The 12,500-nt window shown below is 51.3% G+C and overlaps 1 protein-coding gene across 1 annotated transcript in view; it reads right to left on the bottom strand.

Annotated features, from left to right (window-relative positions):
• Positions 1-136: 136 nt before the first annotated feature.
• Positions 137-12,500, bottom strand: part of spon1b (spondin 1b) — a gene marked incomplete at both ends in the record, with an annotated part of 178,064 nt that continues 165,700 nt past the window's right edge. Inside the window, 6 exons of the mRNA XM_080544642.1 lie at positions 137-297; positions 1,650-1,961; positions 3,790-3,954; positions 4,250-4,417; positions 7,032-7,202; positions 11,409-11,591. Of these exons, the coding sequence (XP_080400768.1) occupies positions 137-297; positions 1,650-1,961; positions 3,790-3,954; positions 4,250-4,417; positions 7,032-7,202; positions 11,409-11,591 (1,160 nt within the window). The remainder of the gene's footprint in view (positions 298-1,649; positions 1,962-3,789; positions 3,955-4,249; positions 4,418-7,031; positions 7,203-11,408; positions 11,592-12,500) is intronic.

The following is a 12,500-nucleotide window of genomic DNA, read 5'->3' as shown; positions in this document are numbered from 1 at the left end:
TCCGACAGAGGCCAGACAACCCCTGGGTTCACCCACACCAACAACATTGAGTCTGTCCATCCCCCATATCCACCAGCCCTAATACAGAGTGCATCAATCGTATCACACAGAAACACAGTCGGCTCAGTGGCGCCCCCTAGCAGGGGTGAACGTTACAGGCACGGATCTCCTTCCTGTCCTTACAGCTGGTGACTGTGCTCTTGGCTCGCTTCTTCACCGCCATGAAGCGCTCCTGGATCCCCCCGCCGCAGTGCTTGGTACAGTCCGCCCAGCTGGACCACGGGCGCATTTTACATCCTGTGGGAGATACCAACCAAGATGAGAAGAGGCGTGTGTGCACTTTGTGCAAAATGTTCAGCCTTTTATTCTGAAAAATGTCAATTCATTTCAGCGTTTGTTGAAAATCAATAACACAATCGTTAGTCAAGCCAAAACATTGCAATGCAATGGATTCAGTGAGTAATCCCCACTACTCTACACTAACTAGGTAGTAGTGGGGATTACTCACCGAATCCATTGATCCACCGATCTCTCTCTGTCTCTCTCTCTGTCTCTCTATCTATCTATCCATCCATCCATCTATCTACACAGCCCCAGCCACAATCCCTGACTCCAGCCCCAGCCCATGGCTCCAAGCTCCAGACTCCAGACTCCAGCCCCAGCCCCAGCCCATGGCCCCAAGCTCCAGACTCCAGACTCCAGACTCCAGCCTCAGCCTCAGCTCTTGGCCCTCAGCCCAGCCACAGTCCTAGCCGCATGGCTCCAGGCCCCCAGACCTCAGCCCCCAGCCCCCAGCACCATCCTGGCTGTACAGCCTGCCTGTCCCTGCTCCGCTGTGGGCATCAGGAGGGCCATCTGGACCCTGCTGGGTCTCTCCATCACCCTGACAGTGCTGCTTAGTGCCGAGTGTGGTCTGTCAGTGCGCTCTGACAGAGCCATCGCTCCCACACTGACAGAGGAGGGGGAAGGAGCCTACACACAGCGTGGTTGACACCCGTCCTCATTCCTTTCCATATGTTACAATGAGCCCGAAACCTCCGATTTCTACCTCCACCAGCCTCCCCGTAACACTGCTACTGCTACCAGGACTGTCAGTCCTTCAGGGCCCTAAATTGGCTTTAGCTAACAGACACATTGCTAACAGACACATTGCTCCAGTTCTAACAGAGTCATACATCTGGTCCTTGTCTGGCCCTGGTCTGGCCCCGGTCTGGCCCTTGGCAGGTGTGTATTTGAGAGGTGTCTATTTGGGAGGTGTATATTTAGGAGGTGTCTATTTGGCAGGTGTGTATTTGTGAGGTGTCTATTTGGGAGGTGTATATTTAGGAGGTGTCTATTTGGCAGGTGTGTATTTGGGAGGTGTCTATTTGGCAGGTGTGTATTTGGGAGGTGTCTATTTGGCAGGTGTGTATTTGGGAGGTGTCTATTTGGCAGGTGTGTATTTGGGAGGTGTCTATTTGGCAGGTTTATATTTGGGAGGTGTATATTTGATGCTAATGTTAATGATGATGATGATGATGATGATAATGTTAATAATGATGATGATGATAATGTTAATAACGATGATAACAATGGAGACGATGATGTTAAAGTTAATAACGATGATGACGATGATGAAGACGGACACTCTCTCTCCCACGCCCACTAACCTGGCTGCTCTTCCACCGCCGCGTCGCGTCCCTGCTTGCCCTGGCCTCCTCCTCCTCCGCCTCCCCTCCTCCTCTCCCTCTCCCTCTCTCCTCCTCCTCCTCCCTCCTTCCGTCGCTTCTTCTCGCCGCTGGCCCTGGAGCCGCGGCTGCACTTGCGGACCTTGCACTTCTTGCGCTGGACCGTCTCGGGGCAGACGCCACCCCCGTGCTGCGCCTCCTGCTTCACCATGCGCGTCCGCAGGGTGTGGCCCTTACCGCACGACTTGTTACACTCCGACCACTCGGACCACTCCGACACCATGCAGTCTGTGGCTGTGGGTGGGTGGGAGGGAGGGGGGGGTGGAGGAGGGGAGGGAAGGGGGTGGAGGGGTGGGGGTTGGGAGGGAGGGAGGGAGGGGGGGGTGAAGGTGAGGCGGGGGGGGGGGGGAGAGAGGGAAGGAGGGAGGAAGGGAGAGGAGGAAGGGAGGGGGTGTTGGGGGATGGACGGAGGGAGGGAGGGTGGGACGAGGGGATGGGGGTAGGGACGGACAGATGGAGAGAGAGAGAGGGGAGAGACAGACAAAGACAAATGAGAGAGATGAGTAACTGACAGACTGACTGGCTTTAAAGGGCAGCTACGGAGAACCTGTGAATAATACAGGAGCTCAAGTCCCGCAGCATACACACACACACACCTCCCCCGGTGCTATCTCATCATCACACCCCCCCCCCGCCTAGGCCATCAGCGTCATCAGCAGCCTCTGAGGCCAGCCTCGACGGCTTCACTACCCAACCAGAGGAGCGGACAGCTTTCACCGTAAGCCAGGGGAGGCTGGCGGAGGTAGAAATTGGAGGACGGGGCTCATTGCAGGACATGGAACGGAATGTCAAGTGACACTAGAACAATCTGGAAAAAAATAGCCTATGACCAACTACAATAAAAGTCCCCCCCCCCCCCTACATCTGACATTGACACTGACCTCCCGGACAAACTCAATGGGCCCTATTATGCACTTCATAAGTCTTAAGCAATAAGACGAGGCGGTAGATCTAAACTTAAGACGTGGAGGCGTGGTCAAGGCCACTTTGCTATTATGCGTGCGGTAGTGGGCGCCTAAAACCCGGCGCTAAGCCCAGAAATTAGTCATGGGTGTGTTTTGGGCGTCTTCTCAATCAACCCAATCAGCGTGCCAGGTGCCATTCCCTTTAAGAACCGGCTGCGTTGAGTCTTTAGCGCTATGCTATTATGGAAGTCCTAAGAAGGAGGTCAGCGCGCTTCTCTGCAGAAGAAAGTAACAAGCTCGTGCATGAGGTCAAGGCTCGTCAGTTCGCAATCTTTGGAACGGCGCGAAATCCTCCCCGATGCGCAAAACGAGCAGGCGTGCTCGTGTTTGAAAACGTGCATGAAGTCTAGCGCCTAAGAACTTTTCAAACCACTTCTTAGTGCTAGGCGCAAAGTCAGATCGCATAATAGCAGGGGCGCCTAACGCACTTCATTAACATATGAACCCTCCCACAATGAGTAATATATGCACGGGAGTCTTACGTCTTATGTGTGGGCGCCTAGGGACACCTGCATAATAGCAGTAGCGCGTATGAAGCGCATAATAAGGGTGGCGGTAGGTCTTAACCTGGCGGTGCGTCTTAATTAAGACTTAAGACGGCAAGTTAAGAAGTGCATAACAGGGCCCAATGAGTTCTATGGGAGGTTTGAACAGTCCCCAGTCCCACCCTACTCTCCCCCCTCCCCCCCCCCCCCCCATTTTACATCCAGGGGGAAGAGGTGAGGGCCATGTTCAGGAAAACCAACAAAAGTCCTAAATGTCTGTGCTGATCAACTGGCTCCAATATTCACCAACATGTTCAACACCTCCCTCCGCCTATGCACAGTTCCTCAGTGCTTCAAGGACTCCCTCATAATCCCGGTGCCAGAAACAACTAAGATCTCCGGCCTCGACGACTTCAGGCCGATCGCTCTGACATCTGTGGCCATGAAGGCGTGTGAGCGCGTCGTCCTCTCCTACCTAAAAACCCACACCACCGCTCTGATGGACATTTACCTGTGCCCTCCGTCACACACTACTCAATGAGCCCGTCCTCCGATTTCTACCTCCGCCAGCCTCCCCTGCTGTGAGCCCGCGGTTCGGCCGGGGACACTTACGACACTCAGGCAGCATGCAGTGCTCCAGCTGCTCCAGCGCGTCGGCACAGGGGCCCAGCTCCGGGGGGGTCTTCAGCATGCGCTGGCGCGTCCGGACCCCCTTCTCACACGTCACGCTGCAGGCGCTCCAGTCAGACCACGGGGACAGCATACACGGGATGGTTTCTGGACACACACACACAGACACACACACACACACACACACACACACACACACACAGAGGTACATGCGCACACACACACACACACACACACACACACATACACACACACACACAGGGGTACATTCGCACACACACACACACACACACACACACACACACACAGACACACGCACACACACACACACACACACACAGATGAGAATGTGTCTACAAGTCTGGGTCAGACACACACACACTCACACACACACACAAACAGACACTCACACTCACACACACACACACCGGGCGTTACTCACGGCAGTCTGGCATCATGCACTTCTCCACCTCGGCCACCTGGGCCCTGCAGAGAGACCCGTCTGACGGGGGCATCTTCACCATGCGCTCCCGCCGCTTCATACCCAGCCCACAGGTGGCGCTGCAGGGGTCCCACTCCCCCCACTCTGTCACCACACAGCTGGTGGGGGCTGGGGGGACACGGTGGCACACACACACACACACACACACATACGCAGATACGCAGACACACACACACAGATGCAAGCACAGACGCACGTACAGAGACACACACAGACGCACGCACAGAGGCACACACACACACACACACAAACACACACACACACACACATACACTGGGTTGGGTGCTAGCGGCGGCTGGAGATTACCGTTTATGTTTCCAAAAGGGTCTCAACATGCATGTTTCTATGGAGTACCACCCTGAACATCCTGTGCCGTGCGTGAGGATTCATGCCTTGAACGTTCATTCCTGATTGGCTACCGATTTATCATGGCCAGTTAGCTGGATTTCAAAGCTAAAATCGACTCTAAGTGCTTGAACCTGCAACATGATACTGACATCTCCCTGACTGATGGGACCGCCTCCGTTCCCTGAAGGCTGAAGATCGATCACTACCAGTGGGACGTCAGACTCACGGCCAACATGGTCTGTTTGGACTAATACAGCCGCCGTCATCGCCGAAGCTAAAATCGACACTGAGTATTTGAACGTTGCAACGTGATATTGACATCTCGCTGACTGATGAACAGTGCCCTGCGTAAGTAATGGGACAGCGAGTCATTGTTTCCTGTTTGTTTCCTGTTTTCGCTCTGCACTCCCTTGAAATTGAACAATTACCATGGGGTTAAAGTGGAGGACTACGCATTAAAAGTGGTGTCATTTCTGAACGGTGAAACCGATATGCACACGAATACCATCAAATAAATGCTCTATTTTAACCTCACAGTAATTGTTCAGTTTCAAATCCTCGACTTTTGGAGTGGAGAGCCGAAAGAAGAAAACGAAATGCTTCACTTATGCAGGGCACTGTAAGGCCAGAGCCTGTCTACCTTGAAGGCTGTCTACCTTGAAGACTGTCTACCCTGAAGACTGTCTACCCTGAAGACTGTCTACCTTGAAGACTGTCTACCCTGAAGACTGTCTACCCTGAAGACTGTCTACCCTTGAAGACTGTCTACCTTGAAGACTGTCTACCCTGAAGACTGTCTACCTTGAACACTGTCTACCTTGAAGACTGTCTACCTTGAAGACTGTCTACCCTATAGGCTGTGTACCTTGAAGGCTGTGGTCTGTCTACCCTGAGGGCTGTGCTCTCTGTACCCTACAGGCTGTCTACCCTGAAGGCTGTGTTCTGTGTACCCTGAAGGCTGTGTATCCTGAAGACTGTCTACCCTTAAGACTGTCTACCCTTAAGACTGTCTACCTTGAAGACTGTCTACCCTTAAGACTGTCTACCTTGAAGGCTGTGTTCTGTGTATCCTGAAGACTGTCTACCTTGAAGACTGTCTACCTTGAAGACTGTCTACCCTGAAGACTGTCTACCTTGAAGACTGTCTACCTTGAAGACTGTCTACCTTGAAGGCTGTCTACCCTGAAGACTGTCTACCTTGAAGACTGTCTACCTTGAAGACTGTCTACCTTGAAGACTGTCTACCTTGAAGGCTGTCTACCCTGAAGGCTGTCTACCTTGAAGACTGTCTACCCTGAAGGCTGTCTACCCTGAAGACTGTCTACCTTGAAGACTGTCTACCCTGAAGGCTGTCTACCTTGAAGACTGTCTACCTTGAAGACTGTCTACCTTGAAGGCTGTCTACCCTGAAGACTGTCTACCTTGAAGACTGTCTACCCTGAAGACTGTCTACCAAGGCTATCTACCCTGAAGACTGTCTACCCTGAAGACTGTCTACCTTGAAGACTGTCTACCCTGAAGACTGTCTACCTTGAAGACTGTCTACCTTGAAGACTGTCTACACTGAAGACTGTCTACCTTGAAGACTGTCTACCCTGAAGACTGTCTACCTTGAAGACTGTCTACCTTGAAGACTGTCTACACTGAAGACTGTCTACCTTGAAGACTGTCTACCCTGAAGACTGTCTACCCTGAAGACTGTCTACCCTTAAGACTGTCTACCTTGAAGACTGTCTACCTTGAAGACTGTCTACCCTGAAGGCTGACTACCCTTAAGACTGTCTACCCTGAAGGCTGTGTACCCTGAAGGTTGTCTACCCTGAAGACTGTCTACCCTTAAGACTGTCTACCTTGAAGACTGTCTACCTTGAAGGCTGTCTACCCTGAAGACTGTGTATCCTGAAGGCTGTCTACCTTGAAGGCTGTGTATCCTGAAGGCTGACTACCCTTAAGACTGTCTACCCTGAAGGCTGTGTACCCTGAAGGCTGTCTACCCTGAAGGCTGTCTACCCTGAAGACTGTCTACCCTTAAGACTGTCTACCTTGAAGACTGTCTACCTTGAAGGCTGTCCATCCTGAAGACTGTCTACCCTTAAGACTGTCTACCTTGAAGGCTGTGTATCCTGAAGGCTGTCTACCTTGAAGACTGTCTACCTTGAAGGCTGTGTATCCTGAAGGCTGTGTACCCTGAAGGCTGTGTACCCTGAAGGCTGTGTACCCTGAAGGTTGTCTACCCTGAAGGCTGAGTACCCTGAAGGCTGTGTACCCTGAAGGCTGTGTACCCTGAAGGCTGTGTACCCTGAAAGTTGTGGTCTGAGTACCCTGAAGGCTGCGAGACGTTAAGACGTTAAGACGTTAAGACGTTTAGACTCACAGCAGTCGTCGTTGACCACACACTTCTCCGTCTCCTCGGTGTCGATGGAGCAGAGGGAGCCGTCCTCAGGGAACTGCTTGATATAGCGTTCCCGGGAGCGCATGCCCATGCCGCAGGAGGCGCTGCACGGAGACCAGCTGATCCACTCTGACATCATACAGGTGGACGGCTCTGGGGGTACCGGACACACGAACCAAAGGTCAAAGTTCAGATGGGATTCGAATGCATTTCTTACGTCGACGAAGGTTTGACTGAAACCCTGTACTCAAAAAATCAAATCAAATGTCCATTTGTCACATACAGCCGTAATTGACGTAGTGAGATGCTTTGGGATCTTGCTCCTAGTTCAACAACAACAGTCGACAACCACCAACAAATCAGCAATACAATTTGTGACACAGTCTGATCATTGGTCCCCATGTCGGCAACCAATGAAAATGTTCAGACTTTTTCTTTTGAAACACGGAACTACGTTTCAACGTTGTTGAGAATCACAACACAAACTCACTAGTCAAGCCAAAATACTGCAACGAAATGGATTTGGTGAGTAATCCCCACTACTACCTAGTTAACTATAACACTACTTTACAAGCTGTGATTTTCAACAACACGGAAATGTATTCACATTTTTCTAAAGAAAAGGCAGATCATTACATCAGATCCCGACATGAGGACCAAAGCAGTAGAATGTGTCACATATAAATACAGTAATAACAAAGTGACAATAGTCATAGTGCAACAATGTGTCAGAGGTGTACTGGCCAAGGGGAGGAGAAATCTGAGGAAAATCACTGAGGCAACGGTTGGGGGAAGCTGTGCAGCGAGAGGCTTGCTCGGACCACCACTGTCGCACGACATCTGTGATGACTACAGGGAAAACAGGAAGGAAGCAATGGTTTTTAAGAATAGCGCAACAGGGTCAAAGGTCAGACAGAGTTATTGACATGGCATACCACCAATCTGTCAATTCCATTCCATTGCTATTGGCTACCTGACAGGGGAGGATGGTGGAGGTAGAAATCAATCGGAGGACGGACTCATTGTAATGCGTGGAATGGAACATGGAATGGCATTCCTCATTCCTTTCCATGCATTACAGTACAATGAGCCCATCCTCCAATTTCTACCTGCACCAGCCTCCCTTCACCGGGCTCTGGTAACAAGAAATAACCCAAAAAACAAATAACTCATCTGTGCTTCAATCTCGTCCTGCTCTCTCCAATTATCGGAGAACAAGGCTTGGAAATAGATTTGTTATCAGAAACAAAGACAGATGAACTTTGGCGAACTTTCCATTGATTTCTCTCCTCTGCTCTCCTCTCCTCTCCTCTCCTCTCCTCTCCTCTCCTCTCCTCTCCTCTCCTCTCCTCTCCTCTCCTCTTCTCTGCTCTCCTCTCCTCTCCTCTCCTCTGCTCTCTTCTCCTCTCCTCTCCTCTCCTCTCCTCTCCTCTGCTATCCTCTCCTCTGCTCTCCTCTCCTCTCCTCTTTCCTCTGCTCTCCTCTCCTCTGCTCTCCTCTCCTCTCCTCTCCTCTGCTATCCTCTCCTCGTCTCTTCTCCTCTCCTCTGCTCTCCTCTTCTCTCCTCTCCTCTCTTCTGCTCTCCTCTCGTCTCCTCTGCTCTCCTCTACTCTCCTTTCCTCTCCTCTCCTCTCCCCTGCTCTTCTCCTCTCCTCTCCTCTGCTCTCCCTCTCCTCTTCTCTCCTCTGCTCTCTTCTGCTCCCCTCTCCCCTCCCCTCCTCTCCTCTCCTCTCCTCTCTCTCCTCTCCTCTCCTCTGCTCTGCTCTCCTCTCCTGTGCTCTCCGCTCCTCTCCTCATCTCTTCTCCTCTCCTCTCCTCTGCTATCCTCTCCCCTCCTCTTCTCCTCTCCTCTCCTCTCCTCTGCTCTCCCTCTCCTCTCCTCTCCTCTCCTCTCCTTTCCTCTCCTTTCCTCTCCTCTCTCCTCTCCCCTCCTCTCTTCTCCTCTCCTCTCCTCTCCTCTCCTTTCCTCTCCTTTCCTCTCCTCTCCTCTCCTCTCCTCTTCTCTCCTCTCCTCTCCTCTCCTCTCCTCTCCTCTCCTCTCCTTTCCTCTCCTTTCCTCTCGTCTCCTCTCCCCTCCTCTTCTCCTCATCTCTTCTCCTCTCCTCTCCTCTCCTCTCCTCTCCCCTGCTCTCCTCATCTCTTCTCCTCTCCTCTCCTCCTTTCCTCTCTCTCTCTCTCTCTCCTCTGCTCCCCTCATCCCAGTAGACGAGGAGCAGCAGCAGGGGTAAGTGGTAACTGTGAGTGTGGCGTAATGAAGCATAACTAAGTGAATCATTAATAACATCTGTAAATAACACCAGCCCTGATGACGCCTAAAGGGGCTCCCAGCCCTCCCCAGGAATATCAATCAACAACAGAGCTATCTACCGGGCCTCCCAAGCCCAGGCCAGGAATATCAATCAACTCCGGAGCTGTTAACGGACCATTAAATGAAAACAAAGGAGTGACGTGAAGGAATGAAAACGTCCTTCGCCAGGCTCCCTGCTAATCGATAAGAGTGCAGTGGAGAGAAACGACAGCTTTGAAGAATCCACAACCCCTCATCATACTTATCAAACCTGAGGCTATAGAAGGCCTGGGAGAGAGAGAGAGAGAGAGGGGGAGGGAAGTGAGAGAGAGAGAGGGAAAGAGAAAGAGAGAGAGGGAGGGTGGGGAGGGAGAGAGAGTGAGAGAGAGAGGGAAAGAGAGAGAGAGAGAGAGAGGGAGGGGAGGGAGAAACAGTGAGAGAGAGAGTGTGAGAGAGAGAGGGTGGGGAGAGAGGGGAGAGAGAGAGGGGAGAGAGATAAAGTGAGAGAGAGAGAGTGTGAGAGAGAGAGTGTGAGAGAGAGAGGGTGGGGAGGGAGAGAAAGTGAGAGAGAGAGGGAAAGAGAGAGAGAGAGAGAGAGGGAGGGTGGGGAGGGAGAGAGTGAGAGAGAGAGAGAGTGTGAGAGAGAGAGTGTGAGAGAGAGAGGGTGGGGAGGGAGGGAGAGAGAGAGAGGGGAGAGAGAGAGAGAGAGAGAGAGAGAGAGGGAGAGAGAGGGGGATAGGGTGGGAAGAGAGAGAGAGAGAGACCTCTGCATGACTGATCATTTGCCTCTGAGCAGAGTCCAAATTGACATCTTTGATGATAATTGGACAAAGGAGGGGTGTCTGAGAGACAAGGCTCATACCAATCTGACTGACAAGGACAGCTCTGAGATCCATGTTTGCTTTACCAGGTTGTTTACTACTCCTCATGTCTAAGATCAGAGACTCACGGGACAAGGCAAAATAAGAAAATGTTTTCTTTTAGCGACATTGATGGAATACCCCCCTGGTCTCATCTCTTAAATGTTCCAGCACGTAGTGCTGCTGCCCTCGCTGGCCATACTGTTGTTCCTTCTGATTGCCCCCGCCCCCCACATACACACACACACACACACACACACACACACACACACACATACACACACACACACACACACACACACACACACACCCCACTCTCTTTCCACACATAGGTTAGTTGATTTTGTTTCTATTTGTTTTTATGTATTTATCTTCACTGTCTTTGCCGTTCTCATGTATTGTATGTATTGTTCTATATTGACCCTGAGTATTTCTGTTTATATTTAGCAATTATGCTAAAGCTAAAATCTACAAACTGCACCTTTAAAAACAACCCTACTGCTCCTGTCTAACTTCAGGTTTGCATCTGTTTGCATACACTCTGGATCCATTGATTGCTCTTTGTCAATACGACACGTAGACAATTACACAGGGATCACTAACTCACTCCGCCGAGGAGATTCAAATCAAAAGATTTCTCATTCCGTGCTCCTCTGCATTAGTCTGATCTGTGGTAAACAGTCTACCGTTTACGTGAACCATCTGAATTGATGCTTCATACATATGTTACGGTACATGTGGGAAAACTAGGGTTAGGGTTAGGTGCTACGTCGACTTGGTACATGCTGGCATGTCTAACCCCAACCCTAATCCTAACCCTACCCCTAACCCTAACCCTAACCGTACCCCTAACCCTAACCCTAACTGTAGCACCCTAGCAACTAACCCTAACCCTAGTTTTCCCACATGTACCGTATTCCCACATGTACCGTAACATACAGTATACACAGACAGAGGTTTTGTACTGGATTAAGACTGGACTGTACACAGACAAAAACATATGCTGTAAGTTAGACTGCAGTGTTATCGGTTTGCTAGAAGGAGCCACACCTGTGTTCAGGTCTCAGGTGAGGGGACAGAGACGCACCTGTGTTCAGGTCTCAGGTGAGGTTGACAGACACACACCTGTGTTCGGCGTGTGAGAGGGCAGGAACCAACAGGAAGCGGGGGCTGCTGTGTGAGCGTGTCATGTAACGTGTGAGTCGCCCCCACCTTCCTCGCTGCAGCCGGGCCCCATGCAGGGCTGGAAGTCCTGGGTGTGGGGGCAGGAAACACTGAGGTCCAGCTGGGCCTTCAGCATCCGCTGCCTCATCCTGCGGCCCTTGTCGCAGGTGGCCGAGCTGCAGGCCGACCAGGGGGACCAGCCGGAGTAGATGCACGTCTCTGGGGTGTCGTCTGGGGAGAGAGAGGGAGGGAGAAGGAGGTAGGACTGTGAGAGAGATGGATGGACAAGTAATAGGGGTGGGGGGGGGGGGGGCGCTGAAACTCTCACCTGCTTGTGATTGGAATCGGTAGAGCATACAGTACAGGTAGAGCATACAGTACAGGTATTCTACAGGCTTTTACAGGACATAAATGGGGGGCATTTTAACTCGATATATACACAACAGGGGAGGCTAGTGGAGGTAGAAATCGGAGGACGGGCTTGTTGTAATGAATTGCCAAAAAAACGTGTTTGAGGAATGAACATTCCTCATTCCGACCTCCACCGGCCTCCCCTGTGTGTACCCTGACACACAAGCAATGGGGACCAATGGCAGTCATTCATCTGTATGCTTATCACATCAGGGGAGGCAGGTGGAGGTAGAAATCGGAGGACAGGCTCATGTCATTGTCATGCCTGATGATATGAGGAATGGTTTCAAGCACCTCTTTCCATCGTATGCATTTACAATGAGCAGTCCTCCAGTTTCTACCTGCACCAGCCTCCCCTGTTTCAAAATGGATCCTCATCATACTGGGTTATGGTTTACAATGTACTGCCAGTCAGGTGCCAAGGTCACGTAACCTCAGCGTCCTGTTCATGGAGAGAGAGAGTGTGTGTGTGTGTGTGTGTGTGTGTGTGATAATCTAAATCTATAATCTATAATCGAGTGTGTGTAAATGGAATGGTAAATGGTGTGTGCGTGTGGGTGTGCATACGTGCATCTGTGTGTGTGTGTGTGTGTGTGTGTGTGTGTGTGTGTGTGTGTGTGCGTACGTGCATCTGTGTGTGTGTGTGTGTGTGTGTGTGTGTGTGTGTGTGTGTGTAAATGGAATGGTAAATGGTGTGTGCGTGTGTGTGTGTGTGTGATATAATCTAAT

The sequence above is a fragment of the Nansenia antarctica genome (assembly GCF_963989245.1).
Source record: "Nansenia antarctica genome assembly, chromosome: 14".
Classification (NCBI taxonomy): Eukaryota; Metazoa; Chordata; class Actinopteri; order Argentiniformes; family Microstomatidae; genus Nansenia; species Nansenia antarctica.
This window is presented reverse-complemented; position numbering and strand designations above follow the sequence as displayed.